At 47.0% G+C, this 26,947-nt stretch overlaps 2 protein-coding genes across 7 annotated transcripts in view; both read left to right on the top strand.

The window, feature by feature from the left end:
• Positions 1 to 26,947, top strand: part of LRRFIP1 (LRR binding FLII interacting protein 1) — a 143,839-nt gene that overhangs the window by 6,884 nt on the left and 110,008 nt on the right. The window lies entirely within an intron of this gene.
• Positions 15,191 to 16,805, top strand: LOC117312919 (protein-L-histidine N-pros-methyltransferase). The gene has a single exon (XM_033859468.2). The coding sequence runs from the start codon at positions 15,329 to 15,331 to the stop codon at positions 16,286 to 16,288; it is 960 nt and encodes a 319-aa protein (XP_033715359.1). The 5' UTR covers positions 15,191 to 15,328; the 3' UTR covers positions 16,289 to 16,805.

The raw sequence follows: 26,947 nt of genomic DNA, 5'->3' as shown, positions 1-26,947 counted from the left end.
TTCCCTTTGCCGCCATGCTGAGAACTCCTTTTGCCACTTCTTTGTTGTTGCTGGATCCATACTAACTCATTTTGCTGGAGCACATCCTTCAGTAGCTTTCTGAGAGAGAATGCCTTTTCTAAGTGCTTGCATGTCTGAAAATGTCTTTATTCTACCTTAATACTTGATAGTTTGTCTGAGTATAGAGTTCTAGGTTAAAAATAATTTTCCAAAGAAATGACAGAAATTTCTGTGTATTCTTTGAAATGATTTCCAGCATGTACTGTTAACTAAAAATAGCAACGTACGGAAAGTGTAGATAGCATGCTGTCCCTTACGTGAGAAAAGCTGTAACTTGCCTGCATTTACAGAAAGAAACACTGGCAGAAAGTATAGTAAAAGAAACGTGGAGATGTAAGTGGAAGCAGATTTGTTAAGTGTAACTTTTCATACGCTTTTGATATTTGAACCATGTGACTGTGTTACCTATTTGATAAAATAAAATAATAAATATCAAAAATACAATTAACAGACTATTTTCTACCGCAGTTTTGAAGACTTTTTTCCATTTGATTCTAGCTTTCAGGATTGCTTTGAGAATTTGATGCCTTATATATTTTCAGTATCTTGTATAATATCTATAAGCTTTTAGGGTCTTCTCTTGATCCTCAGTATTCTAGGTCCTATTTTTCTATTTATTAAGCATTTACTGGGTTCATTCAGTCTGGAAATCTGTATCCTAAAATTCTGGAAAATTTTCTGAAAATTGTCCCCTTTCCACCATTTTCTCTGTTCTCTTTTAAAGGAACTCCTGTTGTTGGAAGTAACTTCCCTTTCCCCCTCATTTTCTAGCTTTTTGTCTTTTGGTGATACTTTATGGGTGATAACTCAACTTTATCTTCCACTCCTTCTACTAAACTTACCTGTTCTATATTTAATTTCTAAGATGTTTGTTTGTTTGTTTGTTTTGGGTCTTTGTTCCATGTTTATAGCATCCTTTTTGATTCACTAATGCAGTACCTTTTCTTATCCTTCTGAGGAATATTCATTTTTGGTTTTCTGGGTTTTCCTGAAAATTTCTTTTGTTCCCTACATTATGGTCTCTTTCTTTTTGCCCTTTGTGTGCTGTGGCCTCTGTCTTTCATCTTGGAGCCTTTCCCAGATGGGTGGTGATCCTTGGATCCATTCAGATGTGAGAATGAGGCACTAAAAAACTGTGAGAACGATTTGAGCAAAGGCCAGGAGGGGAGATGCCAGAAGATGTGACCAGGACACCACCTGGGGTGCAGTGGGGTGGCTGAAGTGTTGGCACCAGACGTTAAGTCGTCCCTCAGGACACTGGCACACAGCCTGGGCTTGAATCCGAGCCCCCTTGTCTTCAAGGCCAGTGCCTTCAAGGCCAGGGTCAGTGCTGGGAGGAAATGCTGCTTAATGCTAACAAGGCAAACCTCTCTAATTTCGTACCTACAGATGGAGTTTGGGTTTTGATTAAGGGGGTAGAAGGGTTTGAGAAGAAAGTCGAAAAATAATCGACTTATAAAATACCAAGGAGGATGTAATGTCCATACAGCGCAAACAAGAGAACTAGTCATCACAGTGCTTTTCCTGAGAGTGGAATCCATGTCAAATTAGGGGAGCAAACAAAGAAAGTTATGAAAAAATAAGATTTTCATAGCTTCAGGCATCATTCATTTATTTGTTCGGAAAATTCTCTACGATGTGAGATATACTTTCCATAAAACAAATACAAAATACCTGGAGAGTTTAGGTAGGCAGAATGTGATATGGTCTTGGCAATGGGTAAACCCCTGGATCAGCAAGTATGGAAGCGCCGGAACCGTCCAGAACCTCCGCTGGCGTATTATATTGCAGTGTGTCCACCCACTTCTTGGCTTCGGGGAGTGAATGAAAAATCACACAGTGGTCATGATAATATCTCAGCATAAAGAACCCAGGAGATCTAAAGTTGCTCATTACGCTTTCAACCTCCCGCACATAAGTTTATCAGCTTTTCCACCCTTACCCTGGATCGCTTTTTACTTTTCACCTTCTTTTGTGATGTCCCTTAGGCACATGGGAAGATGTGGAATTTTCCAAGTTGACACTCGGAGAGATGGCATTTCCATGTCGATTGAACAACTAATATGACTCCACCCTTAGGGAGTGATATTGCTGGAAGATATGCTGGACTTAGGGAGTGATATTGCTGGACTTAGATATTGCAACTAATATGACTCCACCCTTAGGGAGTGATATTGCTGGACTTAGATATTGCTGGAAATCACCCAGATATACTTTGAAATCCTGCAGAGCAGTGATGGCCAGGAGGGCTTTCTGTGTCGATGGAGACGTTCCGTCTCTGTGCTGTGTGTCACGGCAGCCACTAGCCCTGTGTAGTAATTGAGCACGTGAAATGTGGCTAGTGCAGCTGACAAAGGGCATTTTAAGTTGTACTTAAGTTTAATTCCTTTCAAGTTAAATAGCCACCTATGGTTGGTGGCTGCCATATTGGACAGCACAGCTCTAGAGCAATGACTCATTCTTTGTTGAAGTTTGCTGTCATAGAGGTGTGCTCTGTAGTGCAGAAGGTATTGAGTCTCATGATAGGAGAGGAGCGAAATGGGAGTGCAGGTGGACAGGGCTGGCGTCCCACAGGCCGGAAGTCAGTCCGGCGTGGGGAGAAGGTTCGGGGCAGTGGGAGAAGCACAGTCAGCCTTCTGAAGTCGGGTGTCTGTAGGCAAGTTAGCGTACCCCAGCCTCCTTTCCTTTGTCTGTGACAGAGGGAAAACATTATCCGGTGGTTGTAGTAATGAGCCGTGCTGGGAAATGCAGAGCATCTCCCGGGTACCTGGTAGGTGCTGACCCAATGGTAGTTATTTTCTCCCTTCATCTCTACCAGGGGACAGCGGTCCTGCTGGACTGGCCAGGGTGTGCCTCAGGAACTACTGGTGCAGAGGCAGGGGTGAATCCCTCCCTCATAAGTTGAGGGCTGGAGTGAGAGGCGGGGGTCAAGGGGAGAGAAAAGAGAGCAGTCTGTACAAAAGTTGTGAGAAAAATACAGGAAAGACAATCTCCTGTGTGTCAGGAGGATACAGGCGGCCCTTGGGACTGGTTCCGCGAACTCAGAAAAAGCACTAACGGCTGCCGCTTTCAATACACTCAGTAGATAAGTATTCTTTAGTGTCAGACGGCTGTGGACTTTCTTATAGTTTAGAGCTTATTACAATTCTTTGGCCTTTAGATGGAAAGGACCCTCTGTTTTCGACAGTAGTTGTGCTTCTTGGCCTTGAACTGAGGAACCAGTAGTAAGATGCCATCAGATTTTTCGAGCTTCTTCATGGTCAGGCAGCCAAGCCTTGCTGCCGCGCCTCTGGTTACCTTCCTGGAGATAACGGGCCATTTCACCCAGGCCGTGTCCTGCACCGTTTATTTCTGGGCTTATCTGACCTCTCAGTAGGTACTATTTTTCACCCATGCCTGGGGCCAGCTCCAGATTGAAATGGCCACATGAGCTGGGATAAGGTGGTGGCCACGCAGCCTTCCGAATCTTCATTCCAGTTTCTTAGGTTTTTCCTCTTACTTTTAAGTCGGGGTTTCTCAGCCTCGGGATTACTGACATTGGGCCGGATGCTGGGAGGTGTCTGTACAGAGTGGGGTATTGACAGCATCCCAGGGGGCAAAATGGCCCCGTGGAGGACCCTTGTTGTACGTTCCGCATCTCCACTGGGTTTGCACCTTCGCTCTGAACTGCACGCCTCATCTCCAGAAACTGGATCCTTTGCTCTCAACTCCTGTCAGTGCTGCTCCCCAGGAGGGCAGAAAGCACCAGCTGAGACCAAACGACATTCACCTTGGAGCTTCCCCACGTACCCCTCCCGGAAATTAGTAGGAAGGGCCTGCGTACTCTGGAAGGCTGTGGTGGAGCTGTTTTAGGAAAAGCTGTGCAGACTCAGGAAGCTGGGACTTCAGCTGCAAATTTGATTACCCCTTGCTGTGTGCCAGAGGGCGCTTGAGTTGACGGTGGCGTGGGAGCAGCGTGGGGAGAGTCTAAAAAGGGGGGGATGGAATGGACCCTGCATGGCAGGCCTACGGAAGATGGGTTGACATGAAGGTGGGAGCTGGTGAGAGGGAGTGCTTTGCGTGACATCCTATGGGCCCTCGTGGCTCCCTTCTGCCCGTCGCAGACACCCGTTTCCCCCCGATCATGGGTGTGCTCGAGGCCAGCCAGGCCAGCGTCAGGCCCGATTCTGCTGGGACCGCAGAGCGATGATGCAGGCCACCAGGCTGTGTCAGTTCTGTGTTGTCTTTCTCTCCAGGAAAGGCCCCAGGCCGACGGCTCAGGCGTGCTCCAGGGATAACAGGGCCATGGTGGCATCGTTCACGTGGCCCTCCCGTGAGCGCTTTCGAGAGCCAGCTCTGCCCAGAGGTCGGGGGGCCACAGGCTTGACCTTCCGAGCCAGCTAGGGTCCAGTCCCCGCAGCCCACGGGCTCTGCCTGGTGCCTGTCAGCTTCATGCTGGGGACTCAGCAAGAGGCCACCGAGGAAGGAGAGACGCTGCCGGGCGCCGCCTGGACTCAGCTAAGCACATCCGCCTGTGACCCCGCCATCCTGTAACCCTGAGGGTGGCATTTCCATAGGGACGCCCACCGCCTGGGAGAAGGAACGTCAGGCCAGTAAGTGGCCAGACCTGGGATGATGCTTCTGGTGGACGTGACATGCCCAAAAGGGCAGGGACAGGGCAGCCCCCCACAGCCGAGGGAGGGGGTCCAAGCTGCCACCTCGTTCTTTAAGAACCAGGAGGTCTCTGAGGCCGGGCATGACCCTAGCGCGCCCGCCTGCATCACCTGCTCATGCAGAATCCCAGGTGCGCTGCAGGTGGAGCGACAGGGAGGACCCCATTTCAGCCTCACCGCTGGGAGCGCGCTGGCGGCCCATTAAAACTCCAGACCCCCTGGAGAGGCCCCCCAGATCACAAGGGGGCTGGGTGTCAAGCAACACGAAGACCAGTGACCAGCACAATTCCATAGGGTTAAAACTGTGCCCGTGTCTCCTAAGGGGCATGTGGCTTTTGTCATTCATAGCTGAACTTGTTCAAATAGATGACCAGACCTGGGCCCTGCGAGGACCCCACTGCGCGCCAGGGTCCTTGTTGCCCACACGCAGCAGGACACCTGCCTTTCCTTGCGGCTTTAGAGAGCTCTTTCCTTTCTTTAGAGAGCTCTGTGCAGCCTCCATCGCCCCGCTCTTCCTGTTCCCAGGGAAAGAACTGGAAAAATCAGCCGTCCCAGTGGCTCCCCCCTCCCCCTCCCCCCCCCACGCCCTCGCCCATCCCGGGGCTCTGTTCCCTCTGGATTCCCTTGGCCCAAAGGCCTGTGAGTCACCGCTGAGGCTGCAGGGATGAGACAGGAAGAGACTGTCAGCCACGCTGATGTTCTGTGTTCCATCATATTCCCCTCCCACGTTTAGACCTCCCGCTTCTGTTCGTTATTTATTTATTTATTTATTATTTATTATTTTATTTATTTTATTTTAGACCGTGTTGGGGCTTCGTTGCTGCACGCGGGCTTTTCTCTGGTTGCGGCAAGCGGGGGCTACTTCGTTGTGGTCCGCAGGCTTCTCACTGCGGTGGCTTCTCTTGTTGGGAGCACGGCCTCTAGGCGCACGGGCTTCAGTAGTTGTGGCACGCGGGCTCAGTAGTTGTGGCTCGCAGGCTCTAGAGCACAGGCTCAGTAGTTGTGGCGCACGGGCTTAGTTGCTCCGCGGCATGGGGGATCTTCCTGGACCAGGGCTCGAACCTGTGTCCCCTGCAGTGGCAGGCATATTCTTAACCACTGAGCCACCAGGGAAGCCTCCTGCTTCTGTTTTTATGTACAGTTTGCCAAGGAAAATGTACACATACAGCATCCCTCTCATTCTTTGAAAATTCAGCTTTAGGATTAATCCATCTTTTTTTGAGTTTAATCCATCTTTTTTACTTAGACTTTTGTTTGTGAATAGTGTCACAGTTTTAATCTGTTTTTTCTTTCCTAAACATCTTTTCCAACTTTCCGTAAACAGCATGAGGCAGACAATAACTTATCCTGAGTACAGGACAGAGCGGGGAGTTGCCTTGCAGTTTAGCGTTGTGCTCTATACTAGCCTGCTTTTTAAATACGATTTAATATAGAACAATGTAACAGGTGAAAAGCACAACATATAATATACATCATATATTGTCCAGTTGTAATGAATTCTGTTTATACCGTTCTGTATTCAACTTTTTAAATTTTGAATTCTGTCGGCTGAAGATACACCTGACCCGTCAGAGGATTTCATGGGCATCGTGCTCCCTGTCTCGGGCCCTGGCCGCGTTCCGTGGTGGTTGATTCGTTTCTTCCAGAGACGTATAAAGGCCCAGCTCTGCCGCCAGCTGGATCTGGGACGTGGGTCCTTCGCTGTCTTGAAGCTTCAGTTCCTCAGCTGTAGGATGAGGACAGTGGTGGTTGGGAGAACTCACGGGAGTATGCCCATCAGCAGCTGAGGTCTGGGCCTCCCTCCCCACAGAGGTCACTTCCTCTGGGAAGACCCAGGCCCACCTGTCTCCCACCCCAGGCCTGAGACGTGCATCCCTCCAGTGTCCCCAGCTCCTCCCGTCTCACGTGTCGGCTGGGTTGCTATGTCCTTTACTCGGCTCTCCCCTCCCCGGCAGACTGCGTGCTCTCTGGGGGCCACGCCTGGTCCAGTTGCTAGTGAACCCTGCCCCTGGCACACGGGAGGCCCTCAGGGACCACCTGGTGAATGAATGTGAGTCAAAGCATAAATGGGAATTTCTCTGCGGTTTGCTGGTGACTCCTATATTCTTATTAAAATGAAAGCCTTTGAATGTGGTATTTTTCTTCTAAGTATCAATAGTTTAAACTACCTTAATTATATGGAGTGGGTTTCATTGGTAACTCATTCCAAGTCGTGACGACCTCATCAGTTACCAGAATAGGTCAGGAGATAGCGTTGTTCTGTCCTCATATTGGTAACTTCATCAGAATTCATCAGAGAGAGGCCAGCACCACCCAGAAACCACACTGAACTCTGCCACCAAGGCCGGGTCTGTGTTAGCTCCTCTTGGCGTGTGCGATACTTTTCGTGTGGTGGACAGCATTGTGGGAAACGGAAACCAGTGAAATGCAATTTTCTCCTGGTGGTGAGTGAGCGAGTGAACAAACGAATGGATGGATGAATGAATGAATGATTGGATGGATGGATGGATGAATGGTTGGATGGATGGATGGATGGATGGATGGATGGGTGGGTGGAATTAGCCCTACTTCACAGTAACATTTGAAAATACAGATTCTTTTGAAACTAGAACAAGATTATTAAATATCTTTGATGGTCGCTTGGGTGTCAGTATTTTCCAGAAAGCTGTCGCTAGCAGGATCTAGTCTGGCAAAGGTGTTGACTCCTGCAGTGTCCGTCCTGATTCCCCCCACCTCCACCTTGGCCGGTTTGGTCAGTGACCTTAGCCACCATTCATGTACCAGGAGTTGGAAGGAGAAATGAAGCAGAACTTTCAATCCTTTCCTGATCATGCTTACGATCGTTCCCTCTTCCAACTCCTCCGCTTTAGACTTTTCCCCCCCAGGTTTCTCCTTTGACTTGTTTTGTGATGTCGGCACTTGGCAATAATCTTTGAACGATCCTGGCGGTGGGCCTTTGGACAGCACGTGGGCCATCAGGTTCCACTGCACGTTGCCAGTGCCCCAAGCTTGCACTCCCTAAAAAGACGTTCATTGTGTCCTTAGCTCTGCTAAGGTTGATGGCGCTCTACCAGGGGCTGAAGTAACTTGGAGCAGGTGCGTAGAACATTCTCCTGTGCGGTTTCCCTGTTGGGGAGCAGGGTTTGGACTAGAGGAATTTCGGTGTATTCATATACCCTGCCAGGTGCAATAAATAGCTGTCTTTGCCCGACCTTAACCTCACCTAAGTGCTGTGGTTCTAAAAAGCCTAGCACACACCAGGAGGAACTGAAAACATTAGGAGGGGAGTGATGCTGGTGTAACATGTCGGAGGCGGGTTGGGCAAATTAAACAGATGGAAATTAAAACGATTAAATGTTGGAGACGTGCCTTGTCAACCAGAAAGCTTAGCTAGACTGACAATTAAGAGAAGGCATAACCTGTTCTAAGCGATTTTTTGTTTACTAAACTACAGACTTTGTACAGATTTCCCAGTTTTTTGACTAAAGTCTTCTTTCTGTTCCAGGATCCGTTCCAGGATCCCACACTGCATTTTGTCATTGTGTTGCCTCTGTCTCTTCCAATCTGTGATGGTTTCCAGGCACTTTTGAAGAGTGTCAGCTATGCGTTCAGTAGAATGTTCCTCAGTTTGGATTTGCCTGATTAGACTGAGGTTGTGGATTTGGGGAAGAATTCAGAGGTCATATCACATCAGGGGCACGTGACACCAGTGTGACATCCCTGACGACGTCAACCCTGACTGCTGACCTGAGGTGGGGTCTGCCAGGTTCCTCCACTGCAGAGTTACTGTTTTCCCTTTCCCTGCTCTGTCCTCAGGAAGCAAGGCCCTAAATCCAGTCCATCTCAGGGGAGGGGACTTCTGTTCCACGTCCTGGAGGAGGGGTATCAAAGAATGTGTGGTCCCACGTTGAAACCGTCACAGTCATTAGCAAATTTGGAGAGTGATACTTTGATGCTATGCAGATACCCTGGGTCGCCCTAAAGCTCGTCGGTGGGTGCGTCATTCTTTAAGCGTGAATGCAAAGAGCGAGTTATTTGGTGCCTCCGGTGAACTTGAGAGTACGGGCTGGGAAGCCCTGTGTGTTGTGGCACCTGACCCGGCCTCTACCCGGCCAGACCCCGTGGCCTTTTCTGCTTCTCCTCGCTGTGGGGATGCCGGCGGGGAGGGTCTCTGGGTCTCCCGCCCCTTTGAGTGTTCTACCCACTCACTGCTGTGGCCTGGATATGCTGACACCTCCCTGCCCCACACCCGGCCCCCCTCTCCCACCTTCCACCAGAAGGGACGTTTTCCAGTTTTCATCTCCATCTTCCAGTTTTCTCGTGGTGCAGCCAGGAGAGGCCTTGCTGCCTCCCCAGTGGGGATGAGATATGCTTGGGAAGATAGTTCTTTCTTTTTTGGAGGGGGTAGGGGGAGTCTAAAGAGTGGATCGTTTTTGATTGGAGGTCTTACACGAATAGAAAGAATAATGATTTTTTTCATCTTAACTCACTGTCACTTTTCATAGTCGAGTCACTTATTGCCTAGTTTGAGACGAGATCTCAGTTTTTAAAAGCGCAAGTCTGGCTTAGAAGTGCTCTTGAACGTGTGACATCGTAAAGAAATCTACACGCGGAAAACGATCACCTTCAGTCAGCTGAAGCTCACTTTGCAGTTAAACCTAAATACCTGCGGTTCAGTGGACATGTTTTTTGCTAATTTTGCTCCCTGCTTTTCTACTGTTAAAGTGAGCAAAGACTTGAGGGGAAAAGTCTAGTGGAAAGAAGGGAAAATACAGTACCTGTCTTTTAGAAATTATCTTAAATAACAATGAGCCATAGAATGTGAGAAAAATCAGAGAAAAAAATGCAGACCAGACTATTAAAGACGAAATGTCTAAATTGCCGAGAATTATAAACCTTTGCCTAGAAAATTGAAATCCGCACAACTCAGCGTTCATCGGATTCCAGGGAACGTTCGGAATTGCAGTTCTCCCTAAGCTCTGGCCTAGCTCTTCATCTGTGATAACGGTCCTTTTTTTCTTTTCCTGAGATTGATTACTCATTGAGGGCACCCTTGGTAGTAAGATGAGAATAACAACAACAGAGGGAGTGGTAGCAGCATTTACTGAGTGGTTAATACTCCTTGATTAGCTCCCTAGATCTTCAGGGTGACACTATAAGGCCGTGTATAGACTGAATGTCTGTCCCCACCCCAACCCCTGCCCTAAATTCATATGTTGAAGCCCTAATCCCCAGTATAGCTGTATTTGGAGATGAGGCCTCAAAGGAAGTAATTACGATTAAATGAGGCCATAAAGGTGAGCCCCTGATCCTATAGGGCTGGTGTCCTTGTGTGAAGAGCTCGCTCTCGACGTGCACACAAAGAAGAGGCCACGTGAGCACACAGGAGAGGGCTGCCGTCCACAAGCCAGGAGGAGAGCCCTCACCATTAGCCACGCTTGCTGGCACCTTGATCTTGGACTTCTAGCCTCCAGAACTGTTGTTTAAACTGTTGTTTAAGTCGTTTATGTGGCTTTTTGTTATAGCAGCCTGAGCAGACTAAGGTTGGTAATATCATTCCCATATCAAAAGTGAAGAGACGGTCGTACAAAGGGGAAATGACTTGCCTTATCCATCTGGTGGATTTTCCTTTACTTCTCATCATTTTGCTTTATGCATTTGGTGAAATCTTCAGTTTATAAAGGTTCTCAACAGTTATTAGCTTAACTGTAAACCTACCCAGTTACAGTATACTAGTATTTTCCATGTTTGACTTTTTTCACATTGAATTCTCTTTTCTTTAGTGTTAATATTTGAAACCTAGGATAGGCTAGGTTTCAATGTGGTAACAAACACCCCAAGCCTGAGAGGTCTGACACGACAAAAGTTTCCCTCCTGCCCACAGTAGACGCCCATCACAGGTCTGAGGGGCTCACTGTGGCCTCGCAGGGACACTGCCCGATAGTGGCTTCCTTCCCAAGGGCTTCTGCTGTCATCACAGCAGTGGGCGGGGGCCGCAGCGACTTGTTCACCGGCTCTTAACACCTCTGCCCTGAAATGGCACACGTTTCAGGCACAGGCGGCAGGGAGTGTGCTGAATGGCTCCCCCGGCTGATGGGACGGCCTCTGTGCAAAGCAGAAAAGGAAGGAAGACCCGCCCCACAGGTGCGCTGCTGGGACAGGAGAGGGCCCCTCCCCTTAGGTGGGGCAGCCCCCAGGGTGTGTGGCTGAGTTGGGGGAGGGGCTGCGTGGGGCTCTGGTTCTGAGCATGTTCTGTCCCTTAAGACGGAGCCTGGGAGCACCACGCGGGGAGCCAGCGTTTAGTTAGCGGGAGGGCCCCCCCCCCGAGCCCGGCCCTGGCCTGCGTCTCAGCTCAGATGGGATGGGCCTTTGCCTCTTCGCAGCCTTCCCAGGAATTGTTAGGAGCCGTCGGGGCTGCTGCCGAAACTGCCTTTCAGACTCTTCTTGAGGTAGAAGCCACCTCTGCTTGTTGAATGTTCCAGAACCTGGGGGAAGAACTTACTCTTTTCCTTGATATTCTGAAGTCCTGAGGGCTGCCCCTGGCTACAGCAGCGTCCCAACCTCAAACTGAGGCAGTATCTGAGGACACCGGTCCTTTTGCTTTGTTTTGCTTTCTTTGTTTGGATTGTAACATCGCCCTCATTTTGTTCCCGTGTTAAAGTTACGTTTGAACGACTTAATGTGGGTGGAGGCAAGCCCTGAGCCTGACCTTGTCCTGCATGTCCCACGTGGCACTTGTGTTTTAAGATTGCAGGAGCCTGGGAGCGGCCACGACTGTCCGGCACATCTTCCTGGCACCTGCCGGCTCTTTCCTGGTGCCATAACTCTCCTCTTTCCCTACTTGAGGGATTTTCTTTTCTGAAATCATGCGGCAGCTCACCAATGGTGTCCAGAGTGCCCACCACAGGCTGGTATAAAAGACACCTTTCAGGTACTTCCCTGGCGGTCCAGTGGTTAAGACTCTGCGCTTCCAATGCAGGGGGCCTGGATTCTATCCCTGTTCGGGGAGCTAGGATCCCAATGCCACCAGGCTCCGCCGAAAAAAAGGAAAAAAAAAGAGAAAAAAGAAAAAAAGAAAAAGACACCTTCGGTTCAGAAGACCTGAAGTTTAATCTCGCCTCTCAGGATATTTGCTTTGTGAACTTGGACAAGTCACATGACTCCAACTTTTCTTCGCCTCTCATGCTTTCTGGTGATGAGCAACTGAAACCATTTTTCCTAGAAGCCACCTGTGCCCCCATCACCACCCCAGCTGTGTAGACCCAGGGAGGAACTATCTGGAGAGGGTCCCGTCCAAGCAGGAAGTGATGGCAGGCTGCCATGGAAAGGAAAGGAGAAACACTGAAATCGAGCAGTTTATTACCTCTCCCCTCATTTTCTCAAATTCCTGAAAGACTCGCATCTTTTCAGGATTTTTTTCTCTTTCTCCCTTCTGGGTACCACATTGCCGTGAGATGCATCCGTTCCGCCTCTCTGGCTGCCCCAAAGGGATTCTCAGAACAGCCAGGGCTGAAAACAGAGAGGAGGCTGTCATCCGTTGCCTTACTTCCGTGGTCAGTGGCGTGGCTGCTGGGCCCGTGGCTTCTGCAGGAGCTGCAGGGGAGAGGCAGGGCCACAGTCTGGGAGCATCCATGGCCCCCACTGGGGACCCCCACTTAGCTCAGAGCTGGTAACAGACAGCCCGGCCCTGGACCAGGTCCCTCTCTCCCCACCCACGGAATGAGCGCTATTTAATTATCTGTACTCAGCTGAGAGTGCGGTGATGGTAGATGCAATTATAGGTCAACCTGAGGGCATTCTCCATGTATTTTTAGATTTTATTTTCAAAAGGAAGATGGTATTTTTCAGGCCACTGTTGATACCGGACTGCAAAGGAGCTTGACATTTTTTACTTTTCATTTTATTTATTCCTCTGTTCACTGTCTCCTTTCTCCCCCCCTCCGTGGAACAGCCATGGGGCTGGTATGAACCCCTAGGTTGTCTTTTTGTTCATGTCCCTGTTGCCTCAGGTATTCACTCCTTCTCTGACCTGACAAACAAGTCTTGACTAGCCCCTACAGGTACAGTGTGCTGGGGCCACAGAAGGAGAAGATGTGGTGCTTATCTCAACAACCTCACCTACAAATGGCCCTCCGGCCGCTGGGCCGATTTTACTGATCACGTCCACTGTGCTGGAGACACAGCAGTGCTCAGGCAAAGTCCCCACCCCCTGTAACCCTAAAGATAAACTTCTGAACGGGCAGCTCTGCAACAATGTCAGGGGTTGAAAGGGCTTTGCAGAAAAGCAGGAGGAGAGGTGTAAGGAGGGAAATGGGATTGCCCTTGTGATGGCTTATCGGTGGGGGTCTCCCTGACAAGGCGCTATCGCAGGTAGAGGGAACAGCAGGTGCGAAGGGCACAGGTTGAGAGCAGGCCTGAGCGGGGAGGCTGTGGCACTGAGCACAGTGCACCCAGGGAGAGAGACAGCTGGGGGCTGCCTCCTGTGGGGCCTTCCAGGGCGCTGTGAGGCTGGAGTTTTCTCTCCTTGTGAGATGGGTGGCTGTTGCACAGCTCCGGTGGAGGACGGCCCGCTCTGGCCTGTGTCTTAAGAGGTTCTTCGTGGCGCCACGTGCAGGACCACCGTGGATGGCCGTGCAGTTTGTGCGCCACAGAACCCCAGAGCACACCCTGCAGACCGGCTCTTGGATGCATGGCCATCACCTGCCTGAGCAGGGCTAGCCCTGCATGAGGAGCAGACAGGAGGATGTGAGGGCAGAAGCAGGGACCAGGCTGGATGCAGTGACCCAGGGTGAGAGGTGATGGTCGCTGAACCAGAGAGGAGCAGTGGAGGTGGTGAGAGGTGGTCGGATTCCACATGCCTGTGCAGCCCAGATTGGTCATGGGATTGGAGAGGAAAAGAGACACCAAAAGAAGACCCCAGGGGTTTTGCCCTGAGCGACCGGAAGAGGGATGCTGAGGTCTGACAGAAGCCAGTCTGGGAGTTGAGTACATGTCAGTTTTAGGGGGGAAGACCTAGTTACCTCTCTTGACAACTCTGCTCTCCCCCACATGCTCCTCTGAAATGCTCCCCGGGTCCCTCTGGGGTGTGGATTTTTGATGCAGGGAACCCAGAGGTTAACTCATGGTCCCTAAGGGGTACATTGACGTTCATTTCTACAAGTTGTATCACACTCTTTAAGTTGGAGGTTTATAAAAATGAATTTTAATGTAAAAAATTTCAAACGGACCCCAAATTAGGGAGACTAGTACAATGAGCACCCATCCATCCACCATCTAGATTCAATAAGATTTCACCATATTTGCTTCATCCAGCTCTTTTTCTTTTTTCATTTGCTCATAATAAGCAAATTCCAGATACCGTGTTGCCTCACTCTTACACATGTCAGTATGCATAACTTAACAGCAGGAACATTTTCTTATGTGACCACGATGCTTTCACACATGGCAAAACTGACATTAATTCATTGTATCGTCTAATACCCAAACATAGTAAAAATTTATGATTTTTATTATCTCAAAAATATCATTTTACAATTAGTTTCTTCAAATCAGGATCTACACGTAGTCCAACATCAAGGGCTGCCCCTAAGCATCTTTTAATCCATGGAAGCTCCCTTCTCCCCACCATGTTCTTTCAGAAACCAAGTCACTCGACCATTAGCCTGTCCTACCTTTACATTGCTAGATTAACATTCTGTCTAAGGCACTGAGCCTTGAAATCCAGTGCAGTTTGCACTGGCGGCACACTTGTTTGGTAGCTCACCTGCCCAGGAGCCACCTGTGGCGAGGTGCATTGGGCAGCGTAACTCAAGGGGCTCCTGCAGATTCTGGCGAACCTTTCCCTCATACGTGGTGCTGTGTGCTTCCTGTTGTGTCACATCGGGAGCTCCTCAGTGGTGGTCCCGCTTTTAGTGATCTGTGGGTGCAGGTCCTTCCACTGCAAACTTGCCCATCCAAAAAGCTATGGGGCTTTCACTTTCTGAGATGGGGAAAACTGAGAAATCAGGGAGTCAGGAGCTGATTTTTGCACATGTAACATCTGAAAATCCTATTTGACATACAATCGGGAAAGTAAACGAGGCAGTTGGATGTGAGCTTGGAACTCAAGAGCAAGATCTCAGCTGGGGATATAAACTTGGGGGTCACCAATGTATTGATGGTGTGAGTATAGATGACATCACCAAGGGAACAAGGGCCAGTGTTGAGAGGTCACTAAGGTAAGGAACCAGCAAGGCAGGCTGAATGCTATCCCAGATGCCAAGTGAGGAAACTATCTATAGAAAGAAGGGATCACCTGTGTCAGGTAACACCCATGGGTTGGGGAAGGCTAGGGCTGAGAAGTGACCATTGGATTTGGAAGTGACCTTGATAAGAGCTGGTTCGGTGGAGTAGTAGGGGTGGACACCCGATTGGAGTAGTTTCAAGAGAAAAGCGTTCCTTGCCCGCTCCTCCCCAGCCCCCGCCTCGGCCCTGAAGGGGCTGGATGGGCGAGTTGGGCGCGATGGCTCGATCCTGGGCGGCGGCGGCGGCGGCGGCGGCGGCGGCTGGAGGCGGTGGCGCGTCCTCCTCCTTGCCCCGGCGCCGGCGGTGATCCGAGCGAGTGGCCGCGGCCCCCGATGAGACTGCTCGCGGGCTGGCTGTGTCTGAGCCTGGCGTCCGTGTGGCTGGCGCAGAGGATGTGGACCCTGCGGAGCCCGCTCACCCGCTCCCTGTACGTGAACATGACGAGCGGCCCCGGCGGGCCGGCGGCGGCCGCCGCGGGCGGCAGGAAGGAGAACCACCAGTGGTATGCGTGCAACAGAGAGAAATTATGTGAATCACTCCAGGCTGTCTTTGTTCAGAGTTACCTTGACCAAGGAACACAGATCTTCTTAAACAACAGCATTGAGAAATCGGGCTGGCTGTTTATCCAATTATATCACTCTTTTGTGTCATCTGTTTTTAGCCTGTTTATGTCTAGAACATCTATCAATGGGTTGCTAGGAAGAGGCTCAATGTTTGTCTTTTCACCAGATCAGTTTCAGAGACTGCTTAAAATTAATCCAGACTGGAAAACGCACAGACTTCTTGATTTAGGTGCTGGAGATGGAGAAGTCACAAAAATCATGAGCCCTCATTTTGAAGAAATTTACGCCACTGAGCTGTCTGAAACTATGATATGGCAGCTTCAGAAGAAGAAATACAGAGTACTTGGTATAAATGAATGGCAGAATACAGGGTTCCAGTATGATGTCATCAGCTGCTTGAATTTGCTGGACCGCTGTGATCAGCCCCTGACTTTGTTAAAAGATATCAGAAGTGTCTTGGAGCCAACTAGAGGCAGGGTCATCCTTGCTCTCGTCTTACCTTTTCATCCCTATGTGGAAAACGTAGGTGGCAAGTGGGATAAACCATCAGAAATTTTGGAAATCAAGGGACAGAATTGGGAAGAACAAGTGAATAGTCTGCCTGAAGTTTTCAGAAAAGCTGGTTTTGTTATCGAAGCTTTCACTAGACTGCCATACCTGTGTGAAGGTGACATGTATAATGACTACTACGTTCTGGATGACGCTGTCTTTGTTCTCAAACCCGTATAAACACGTGGAGCTTGAAATTTTCACAGTCCACCCCAAGAATGTATGCTCCGGAAGAGGGTCTGCGTTCTCAATTATGCGAAGGGAGGACCTTTGGGGACTGCCATTCTAAATATCATGTAGGAATTTTAAAAGCCAAAATACTAATTATTTCTTTGTAGTGTGTAAAAGGAATGTTTTTAAAAAACAAAAACCCAACTCTTTGAGGACTTTTATTAACTCTTTACTCAGTAATGCAGGTCACACTCCGATTATGGAAGATATTTTTTATACTTAATTGCAGTAGGGACTCATTCCCAGGCAAAGCAATAGTCATGACTTCACATGGAACCAATAAATATGGATTGTTTTTAATAAAATGAAGACTGGCAATAAAACTGTCCATCCAGTTGCAAATATTGGTTATAGGATATAGCCACTGATACTCTTTCATGTTTAGAAATTCTATCATTATTCAAGAAAATGTTTTTAATCATGCTAATAAACTTTTTTGGAGATGAAAAAAAAAAAAAAAAAAGAGAAAAGCGTTCCTTAAAAAATTTAACATAGAATTACTGTATGATCCAACAATTCCACTTCTGGGTACCTATCCAAAAGAATTGAAATCAGGATCTGGAACAGATATCTGTACACCCTTGTTCATAGGAGCATTATTCACAATAGCTAAGAGGTGGAAACAACCCAAGTTTTCATCAAAGTATGAATGGATAAACAAAGTGTGATATATATTTACAAGGGAATATTATCCATCCTTTAAAAAGAAGGAAATTCTTCTCAGATCATCCAGACAGAAAAATCAATAAAGAAACACTGGCCTTAAGCAATACTTTAGACCCGATGGACTTAATAGATCTATATAGAATATTCCATCCAAAAGCAGCAGAATACACATTCCTTTCAAGTACTCATGGAACATTCTCCAGGATAGATCACATGCTAGGCCACAAAAGAAGTCTTAATAAATTTAAGAAGATCGAAATCATACCAAGTATCTTTTCCAACTATAATGCCATGAGACTAGAAATCAGCTATAAGAAAAAAACCTGTAAAAAACACAAACACATGGAGGCTAAAAAATATGCTACTGAACAGCCAATGGGTCACTGGAAGAAATCAAAGAGGAAATTTAAAAATACCTGGAGACAAATGAAAATGGAAACACAACAACCCAAAGTCTATGGGACACAGCCAAAGCAGTTCTAAGATGAAAGTTTAAAACAGTACAAACCTTTTTTCAGGAAACAAGAAAAATCTCAAATAAACAACCTAACCTTGCTCCCTGAACCATGCTCTGTGGTTTCTAACTATGCCACAAAGCTACAGTAATCAAAACAGTATGGTATTAGCACAAGAACAGGTACATAGATCGATGGAACAGAATAGAGAGTCCAGAAATTAACCCACACTTATGTGGTCAATTAATCTACAACAAAGCAGACAAAAATATACAGTTGGGAAAAAACAACTTCTTCAATAAATGGTGTCAGGAACACCAGCAGCGACATGCAAAAATATTAAAGTGGACTACTTTCTCACACCATATGCAAAAATAAACTCAAAATGGACTAAAGTCTTAAATATAAGACCTGAAACCATAAAACTCATAGAAGAAAACGTAGACAGCACTCTCTTTGACATCAGACTTAGCAATAGTTTTATGGATCTGTCTCCTCAGGCAAGGGAAACCAAAGTCAAAACCAAAAATAAACAGATGGGACCATGTGAAACTGAAAAGCTCTTGCATAGCTAAGGAAAGTATCAACAAAACAAAAGCCACCTACTGAATGGGAGAAAATATTTGCAAATGGTATGTCCAATAAGTAAGTGGTTAATATCCAAAATATATAAAGAACTCATAAGACTAATATCCAAAAAACAAACAACCCAATTAAACAATGGACAGAGGACCTGAATAGACATTTTCCCAAAGAATACATACAGATAGCTCCAGACACATGAGGAACATCACTAATCAGGGAAATGAGAGTCAAAACCACAATGAGATATCACCTCACACCTGTCAGAATGGCTATGATTAAAAAAGGCAAGAAATAACAAGGGTTGGCGAGGATGTGGAGAAAAAGGAAGCTTTGTGCACTGTTGGTGGGAATGTAAATTGGTGCAGCTACTATGGAAAGCAATCTGGAGTTTCCTCAAAAAATTAAAAATAAAACTACCGTACAATCCAGCAATTCCACTTCTGGGTATTTTTCCAAAGAAAACCAAAACACTAATTCAAAAAGACATATGTGGGACTTCCCTGGAGGTCCAGTGGTTAAGACTCTGCTCTCCCAATGCAGGGGGCGGGGGTTGGATCCCTGGTCGGGATCCCGCATGCCATGTGGCACAGCCAAAAAAAAAAAAAAAAAGACATATGCACACCAGTGCTCTTTGCAGCATCATTTACAATGGCCAAGATACGGAAGAAACCTAAGTTTCCATGGATAGACAAATGAATGAAGAAGAGACAGTGTGTGTGTGTGTGTGTGTGTGTGTGTGTGTGTATATATATATATATACGTATATATATATATATATATACACACATATATATGTGTGTGTATATATATATATACACACACACATACATATACACACAATGGAATACTACTCAGCCATAAAAAAGAATGAAATCTTGCCATTTGCGATGACATGGATGGATCTAGAGGGTATTATGCTAAATAAGTCAGAGGAAGACAAATCCTGTGTGATTTCAGTTAAATGTGGAATCTAAAAACCAAAACAACTGAACAAACATAACAAAATAGGAACAGAGTCATAGATACAGAGAACAAACAGGTGGTCACCAGAGGGGAGGGGGAGGGGGGACAAGTGAAATAGGGGAGGGAAATTAAGAGGTACCAACTCTCAGTTAGAAAGTAAATGAGTCATGGGGATGACTTAAGTTTGGAAAAAGGGAAGGAAGTTCTGTCACATGCTACATCATGGATGAACCCTGAAGACATTCTGCTAAGTGATGTAAGACAGTCACAAAAAGACAAAGACTGCATGATTCCACTTGTATGAGGTGGAATCTAAAGATAGGAAGGAGATGGTGGGGGCCAGGGGCTGGGGGAGCACGAGGGGGAGTTGGTCTTTAATGGGAAGAGACTTTCAGTTGAGGAAGATGAAAATAGTTCTGGAAATGGGTGGTGCTGATGGTTGAACAACAACGTGAATGTACTTAACGCCACTGAAGTGTACACCTAGAAATGGTTAAGGTGGTAAATTTTATGTTATGTGTATTTTACCGTAAAAGAGAAGGGTGTAGGGAGAGAGGGAAGTTGAGGCAGGGTCAGACTGCAGGGGCGAGGTGGGGAGTGCCAGATGGGAGGTGGGGATGAGAAAGGAATTAAAAAAGAGAAAATGGGGGTCATTCTGTGAAGGAGTTTAGCTGTATAGAAGATCGAGGGCAATACATTAAAAATGTACAAAGTTAAGGAGAGAAAGCGATCACTTTGGGCCACTTCTCCGTGGTGACCTTGGAGGCAGCAAAAAATCCAGTAAACTCTTGATTTGGTATAATTTTCAGGCTAAATATGCTTCCAGGGAGTGTGTCTACAAACATCATACCAAACAGATTATATCGAACAGATATCTCTAGGGTGATGGAAATGTTCTAAAATTAGTGAGGCGATGGTTGCACTGCTCTGTAAATGTACCGAAAATCCCTGAATTGTACACCCAAAGGAGATGACTGGCGCACACACACACACACACACACACACACACACACACACACACACACACACAAATGATCCTGCTTCCCTGTAACCCGCCCTTGTGCCTTATCCACAGGCACCCTGTCCGTCGCCCCCATTTCACCAGGAAGGGAAGGTGGTCGTGGGCAGTGAGCCTCCCCTTCTGTCCGGGTCCCTTCACAGTCTTAGGACTGGAAAGCGTTCTAATCTAGATGTGTGACCTCATCAGAGGCGGCTCCCTGGGGACCTGGCGAGTCTGCTCCGCTTCTGGGCACCCACGGTCAAGGCTTCCCCGCAGTCGGGGACCATCAGAACGATGCCAGCAGGTGACAGCTCTCGGGCGTCAGCCACGCTCGCGGGCCGTGGGGTGGGCAGCCCTTGGGGAGGCTTGAGGGTGCACCCGGCTCCTCCACGCCTCCGGCCCGTCACTCGGCCTGGCGCACTGCTGTCATCTGCCCCGGAAGCAGCAGCTGGGTCAGCAGATAGGAAAGCCGGGCCGGTGACCTCAGGCTTTCCTGAGTCTCTGTCTGTCTGCAAATAGCTCTGAGCCCAGCTTTTTGTTTGAGAGCCATTCATCACCTCATTCCTTTCCATTCTGTCACCCGGCCTGCGGACGCCACGAGGGCGGGCCGACCCGGAGGTGCTTCTTAGCGGGGAGGCACTTGGGCTCGGAGACTTGGTGGAGAGCAGCTGTTCCCACCCAAGTTCTGGCTCTATAAATGGTGCGTAAGGCATCACCAAGCTCTCCACTCAGATCAAACAGGGCCAGGTGACAGGTGCTCTCTACATGCATGGCATTAAATCAAGCCATCATAATAACTTAGAGCTGGAAGGGGTCTTAGGGATTATTTATTTCCAGCCCATCTCCTTCATTTGAAAAACAAGACTCAGAGGGCCTAGGACTCGCCCGAGGATACACATCGATTCTCTGTCAGGACCCAGACGTGCTGCCGTGTTTCCTGGCAGCTCTCCGGGGCAGGGCTGACCTCACTCCATCAGGCCTGATGTCCCCTTCTTACTATATTTAAAGGCTTCAGTGAGGAGGTGCTTACAGTCCTTTAGCCCCGACAAGGCCTGTCTGTTCAGGGAGGAGATCACTTACACGTTCATCATTAGAGCAACCTGACAATTTTAGGAAATGGAAAAATGGCTGTGACTTGCAGTGGCAGTAAAATCTTAATCTGGAATGAAATTACTTCAGATCAAACTTTAGATCGGCCCCAACAGTGGGTCGAGTTGTTATCCACATGATCTCCATGGTTTCAATTTATTTCGGTATTTATAATATTTAGTTGGTTTCAGTTTACAAGTGACTTTTTTTCAATGTTGAGGGTGTCTGGCACATGAAAGGCATTTTAAACTGTTAGTTATTCTTTTACCATGTGAGTCAGTAGCGTAGAAACCAGCACATGGTGGCTTGAGACGTGGCCCCTCTGGGAGGTCACTCAGCCAGGGGTGCTCAGAGCTGGGGGCGAGCCCGGGCTGGGGCGTGGACATCTCGGACGACTGACAAAACTATGTTTGTGCCCAGATTGACTTAGGAACTACTATTCTAGGGCACAACAATCAAAAATACTTTTTTGAAATCACAGTTGCCTAGCAAGGTTACAGTGATTTCAGAAGACGCTCCAGGCCACCAGAGCACGTGGGGCAGGTCGTCTAAATCTCCTAAATCCACGGAAGCTGATCTTCTTGCTTGTGTTGTGATTGGATGTATATAGTTCATCTTTTTAACTTCATCATATGATTTAACCAAAGACAGTTCCGTGTATTCCCTGTAGAAAACATAGCAGCTCAGTGTTGATTGAAACCCAATCATATGAACAAAAGGAAAAGTATCCAAAGATATTTTTATATCTTTTTTTTTTTTTTTTGCGGTACGCGGGCCTCTCACTGTCGTGGCCTCTCCCGTTGTGGAGCACGGGCTCCGGACGCGCAGGCTTAGCGGCCATGGCTCACGGGCCCAGCCGCTCCGCGGCATGTGGGATCTTCCCGGCCCGGGGCACGAACCCTTGTCCCCTGCATCGGCAGGCAGACTCTCAACCACTGCGCCACCAGGGAAGCCCTTATATCTTTTTATATCCCAAAATATCCAAACCCTCAGTTGAAATAATAAAAGACAAAACAAGAGAGACTACTTTTTTTCTCCCCAGATTATTATTGAAAAAACCCCGTAATTCCAACAGGGCAGGCATCTCTTTCTGGTCTCTTCTTATTTTCTGAAATGTAAGCTCTTGGTTCCCAGTCTGAGATTTATTCATGCAGGAGACTCTGTCAGTTTTGTTATTAAGGTTGTTTCTCTCTTGTTTCCTTTGGGTTTTGACCTTGACTCCCTGCACCTGTCATTTGTGTGTAGGGATTGGGAAGATGGGGAGGAAGATCTCCCTGGCACGAATTACCTGTGTAGCTTCAAAAAAAAAAAAAAAAGACCAATTTTTGGTGGCAATTGTAATTATATATTAAAAACCAAATAAAGCAAACATTGCCTAAGCAAATCAGTGCTACCTACATAATTTTCCCTTTTGGTTGTTTGAGATCGCAGCCTTTTTTTTTATGCAGTTAAGTGTTAAAGTAAGAATAATTAAAGAAAATGTACTAGCTATTATACTGGGCAGGAGTGAGGCATGGATTTTTTTGGGGGGGGGGCATGGATTTTGAAATCTTTGAATAGATTTACTCAAATAACATTTATGCCCTTTTTGGGGGACCAAGTTGAGATACATGGTTTATTATATTATTGAAATATTACCTTCCAAGATCAGTAAAATGACTAATATTTATTGAGCAACTATATGTACAAGACTGTGGCTAGATTTTGAAAGCAGTGGTTCTCAGACACCTCAAAGCTACAGTACTCAGTACTTCTGTATCGACACCAAGCATTGTGGAGGACAGCAGCAGGTTTCTGATGGAATATCCATCCAACACACATATGGTTACTTATTCATAAATTATACATGCACTACCACAATGAAAGTTAATCATTGTACAGTACAAATAAAAATAGAAACTAAAAAAGGATGAGAAAAAATATAATGAGGAGAGTATACATTTCACTTTGGAGAAGTAGGCCTATAGGACAAAAATAAACATGCCTTATACCTGTACAGACTTTGACTTTTTAGGCATTTGTAGATGCTGCTGTGATCAGTAAGACAGGCAGAGGAGATTTAACATACGCAAAATTAGAATCTCTGAAGGAGCCAAAATAAACAGGACAGCATAAATATTTTGAAATATAAATTAATAAAACATCTCAGAAAGAAAAGAAGATTTAAATTTACACTGTGACCCAGAAAATAGAGTCATAGTACGGTCAATACCAAGACATAGTCTAATAAAGTTTCTAGACAGCCATAATAAAGATTTCCATGGGAAACTAGGCAAAGAGATCAAGTCACACATGAGGGGGAAAATATTCATGCTGGCCTCAGACTTCTCCATGGTAACAATCAAAGTAAAAGACAGGGGACTTCCCTGGTGGCTCAGTGGTTAAGAATCCACCTGCCAGTGCAGGGGACACACGTTCGACCCCTAGTCTGGGAAGATCCTACATGCCGCGGCACAACTAAGCCCATGCGCCACAACTACTGAGCCTGCGCTCTAGAGCGCATGAGCCACAACTACTGACCCCATGTGCCACAACTACTGAAGCCCACACGCCTAGAGCCCGTGCTCTACAACAAGAGAAGCCACCGCAATGAGAAGCCCACGCACCGCAACGAAGAGTAGCCCCCGCTCGCCGCAACTAGAGAAAGTCTGCACGCAGCAACAAAGACCCAACGCAGCCAAAAAAAAATTAAAAAAAAAAAAACCAAAGTGAAAGACAGTTGGAGTAATGGCCACAAAGCTAAGAAAAGGAAGGATGACCAAGAGTGGTATACCCCAAACTGTCATTCAAATTTGAGGAGGAAAAGTGTTGTATTTGTTTATATATGCATAGAGTTTCTCTGAAAGGATGTATACGGAAATAAAATCCCAGTTTTGAAAAAGCAAGAATTCAGGAATATCACTCCCATAAGCCCTTCTTGAATAAACTATTAAAGACAGTGTCTTCCATGTAATGTTGCTCAATGGAATCAGCTGGAGATCCTTTACAAATCCCTGTGCCCAGGCCACACCCCATACTAATTAAGTCAGGTGCTCTGCTGTTGCCACCGAGTTACTGGTAGTTTTTGAAACCCCAAGTTTGAGAATCAGTGCAACCAAGAAGTAAGTAAAACACTACACAAAAGAACTGGCAGTGAACATTGTACCCACTGAGCTGTAGGACTAAGGTTAAAACCAGTGTGGAAATGCAGTGACCAATAGGACCACCTGAAAAGCGATTACAAACCATGCAAGAATCCAGTAGGTTGGTTGGCTGTAAAGTACTGCACCGAAATCAGTAGCCTCCATGTAATCATGCAGTGACCAGTTAGAAGCTCTAATGGAAGAAAAAGCCTCATTTAATAGCTGCAAAATACCTACAATACCAAGGACTAAGGCTAACACCAGCACAGTTTATGTGAAGTCATCTTTAAAACATTACCTAGAGATGCCAAAGATTTCAATAGCAGGACAGGCATACTGTGTTCTTCAATGGGATGACTTAACTTCAGAAAAAGATCAAGCCTCCCACATTAATCTACATAATGCCAGTTCCAATCAAAATAGCAATAGGATTTCTTTTGGAACTAGACAACCTGATTCTAAGATATGTACAGAAAAATTAGCAAGCAATAATAACCAGGAAATTCCAAAAAAGTAAAACTCCTAGGGGGATTAGCCTTAAGATATTAAACATGTTATAAATCTATAATAAATAAAACTGTATGGTCCTGGGCATACATCTCAGAACAGGCAGGTAGGTGAGGTACAAAATAGGAAATGCAGAAGTAAATAAAGAAATATATGGCAAAAGGAGCCATTGGGGAAACCATTGGGGAAAGATAGATTATTAAATAATTGCTTGGGCACAAATGGCAAATTATGTGGAATAAGATTAAGTCAGCTGATGCTTCACAACTTAAAATAAGAAAATCAAAGATTTAAATATAAAAAAATGAAACCATACAATTACAAGAAGAAATAATGAGAGAATTTTGAAATAATATTGGAAAGCTTTTCAAAGTAAGATACAAAACATAGGAGTTACAAAAGAAAAGATGTTTACATTTGTCTTATGTAAACGTGAATGTTTACGTGTATTCATTATGGTGAAAGCCAACGTTAAAAATAGGTCAAAAGAGGGCTTCCCTGGTGGCGCAGTGGTTGAGAGTCCGCCTGCTGATGCAGGGGACGCAGGTTCGTGCCCCGGTCCGGGAAGATCCCACGTGCCGCGGAGTGGCTGGGCCCGTGAGCCATGGCTGCTGAGCCTGCGCGTCCGGAGCCTGTGCTCCGCAACGGGAGAGGCCACAGCAGTGAGAGGCCCGCGTACCGCAGGGAAAAAAAATAGGTCAAAAGAAAGTCAAACAAGAGAAAAAAATATTTGCACCTTGTATCACTAAGGCTGATTTTCCTGATACAAAAAGAACTCCGAGAAGTTGTAAAGACCAACAGTACAAGATAAGAATAAGCACAAGAGATCGAGGCCACTCCCGAGAGAGAACCCCTGTCTCCATCTTTCTGGAAGTCAGACACCCAGCTCGTGATGTGGGGTTGGACCCTTTCTGTTGCATCCCCAGCCCAGGCATGGCCCTGGCACCCTGGTATAAAGGAGGGTTGGTCTTCAGCTGTCGGGCTGCCCTCCCCAGCACCCCCTCTCTCCTTCTGGATCCTAGTTGAGTCTGGGACTTGGCCGCTCACTCTTCCTTACCCCTCTGTCTTGCTCTGGGCCCCTGGTCCACCTGCAGTCCCTGCCCAGCGGACGTTGCTGTATGGGTGCCTCTGTCCTCACCCATGGTGCCGTCTCTGTCCTTACTGCTAATCCTCTCGGGCAGAAGCAGAGGAGTGATGAGGATACCGACGGCCTGGTCGCCATCAGTGGGATTCTAAAATGAAGCTGAGGTCTGTGACAGAGACATACCAGTCATGGGGAGTACATCCGGCGTGCCCTGCCCAGGGACAGGTGCAGAAAGAAAGATGGCAGTGTTTCTCTGTTTTCTGAGTCCACCATCTGCAGTTATATGGCCAGGCTGCCTGGCAAAGGCTCTCCCGACCCAGGTACCTGTGAGTCCCCAGAATAGGAGTCACCAAGATTCCTCTGGGCAAAATATAAAATCTCTCTGAAGACTGGTGTGCCCAGGGCAACATAGGACAGTGTGTTCGTATTAGCGTCCTGAGGCTGCCGTCACTGCCACAAACTGGGTGGCTGAAGAGCGTAAATTTCTTCTCTCACAGCTCTGGAGGCCAGAAGCCTGAAATCAAGGTGTCAGTAAGGTTAGTTTCTTCCGGAAGCTCTGAGGGAGAGTCTGTTCATTGCCTCTCTCCAGCTTCTGGGGGTCACCGGAACCTTGGGGTGCCTTGGCTTGTACACACATCCCTCCAACCTCTGCCTCCGTCTTCACAGAGCTTTCTCCCTGTCTGTCTGTGTCTCTGTGTTCAGACTTCTCTCTTCGTATAAGGACACCAGCCATCGGATGAGGGCCCGTCTGCATCCAGGATGACTTCGTCTTAGCTTCATTGCATCTTAGCCCGTTTCCGAATAAGGTCACGGTCACAGGTTCTGGGTGGACGTGAATTTTTGGAGGAGAGTATGCCACCTGGGACAGTGTCCTTAAGTGTCACATGTATGATTTTGTTCTTCGGGGTTGAAGTGTATGGTGTGTGTCCTGTGTTCATAAGGGCTTCAACAAGATAAGGAAAGACATTTTTTTTTTCAGGCCCAACTACTGAAAGTATTTTTTTCCTTTCTCTTGGGACTTGAAGATGTATAACCATAGGTCATAAGCTGACCTGAAATACTTGTTTGCTCTGCAGTAAAATCCATTAATAATACCTTATAACTAGGACAGTTTTATGCCCCCTTTCTCCACCTGGC

Source organism: Tursiops truncatus, chromosome 7 (genome assembly GCF_011762595.2).
Source record: "Tursiops truncatus isolate mTurTru1 chromosome 7, mTurTru1.mat.Y, whole genome shotgun sequence".
NCBI classification, from domain to species: Eukaryota; Metazoa; Chordata; class Mammalia; order Artiodactyla; family Delphinidae; genus Tursiops; species Tursiops truncatus.
This window is presented reverse-complemented; position numbering and strand designations above follow the sequence as displayed.

Bases quoted from the DNA above. Each gene is read 5' to 3' on its own strand.
- LOC117312919 (XM_033859468.2), top strand. From the start codon at position 15,329: ATGAGACTGCTCGCGGGCTGGCTGTGTCTGAGCCTGGCGTCCGTGTGG.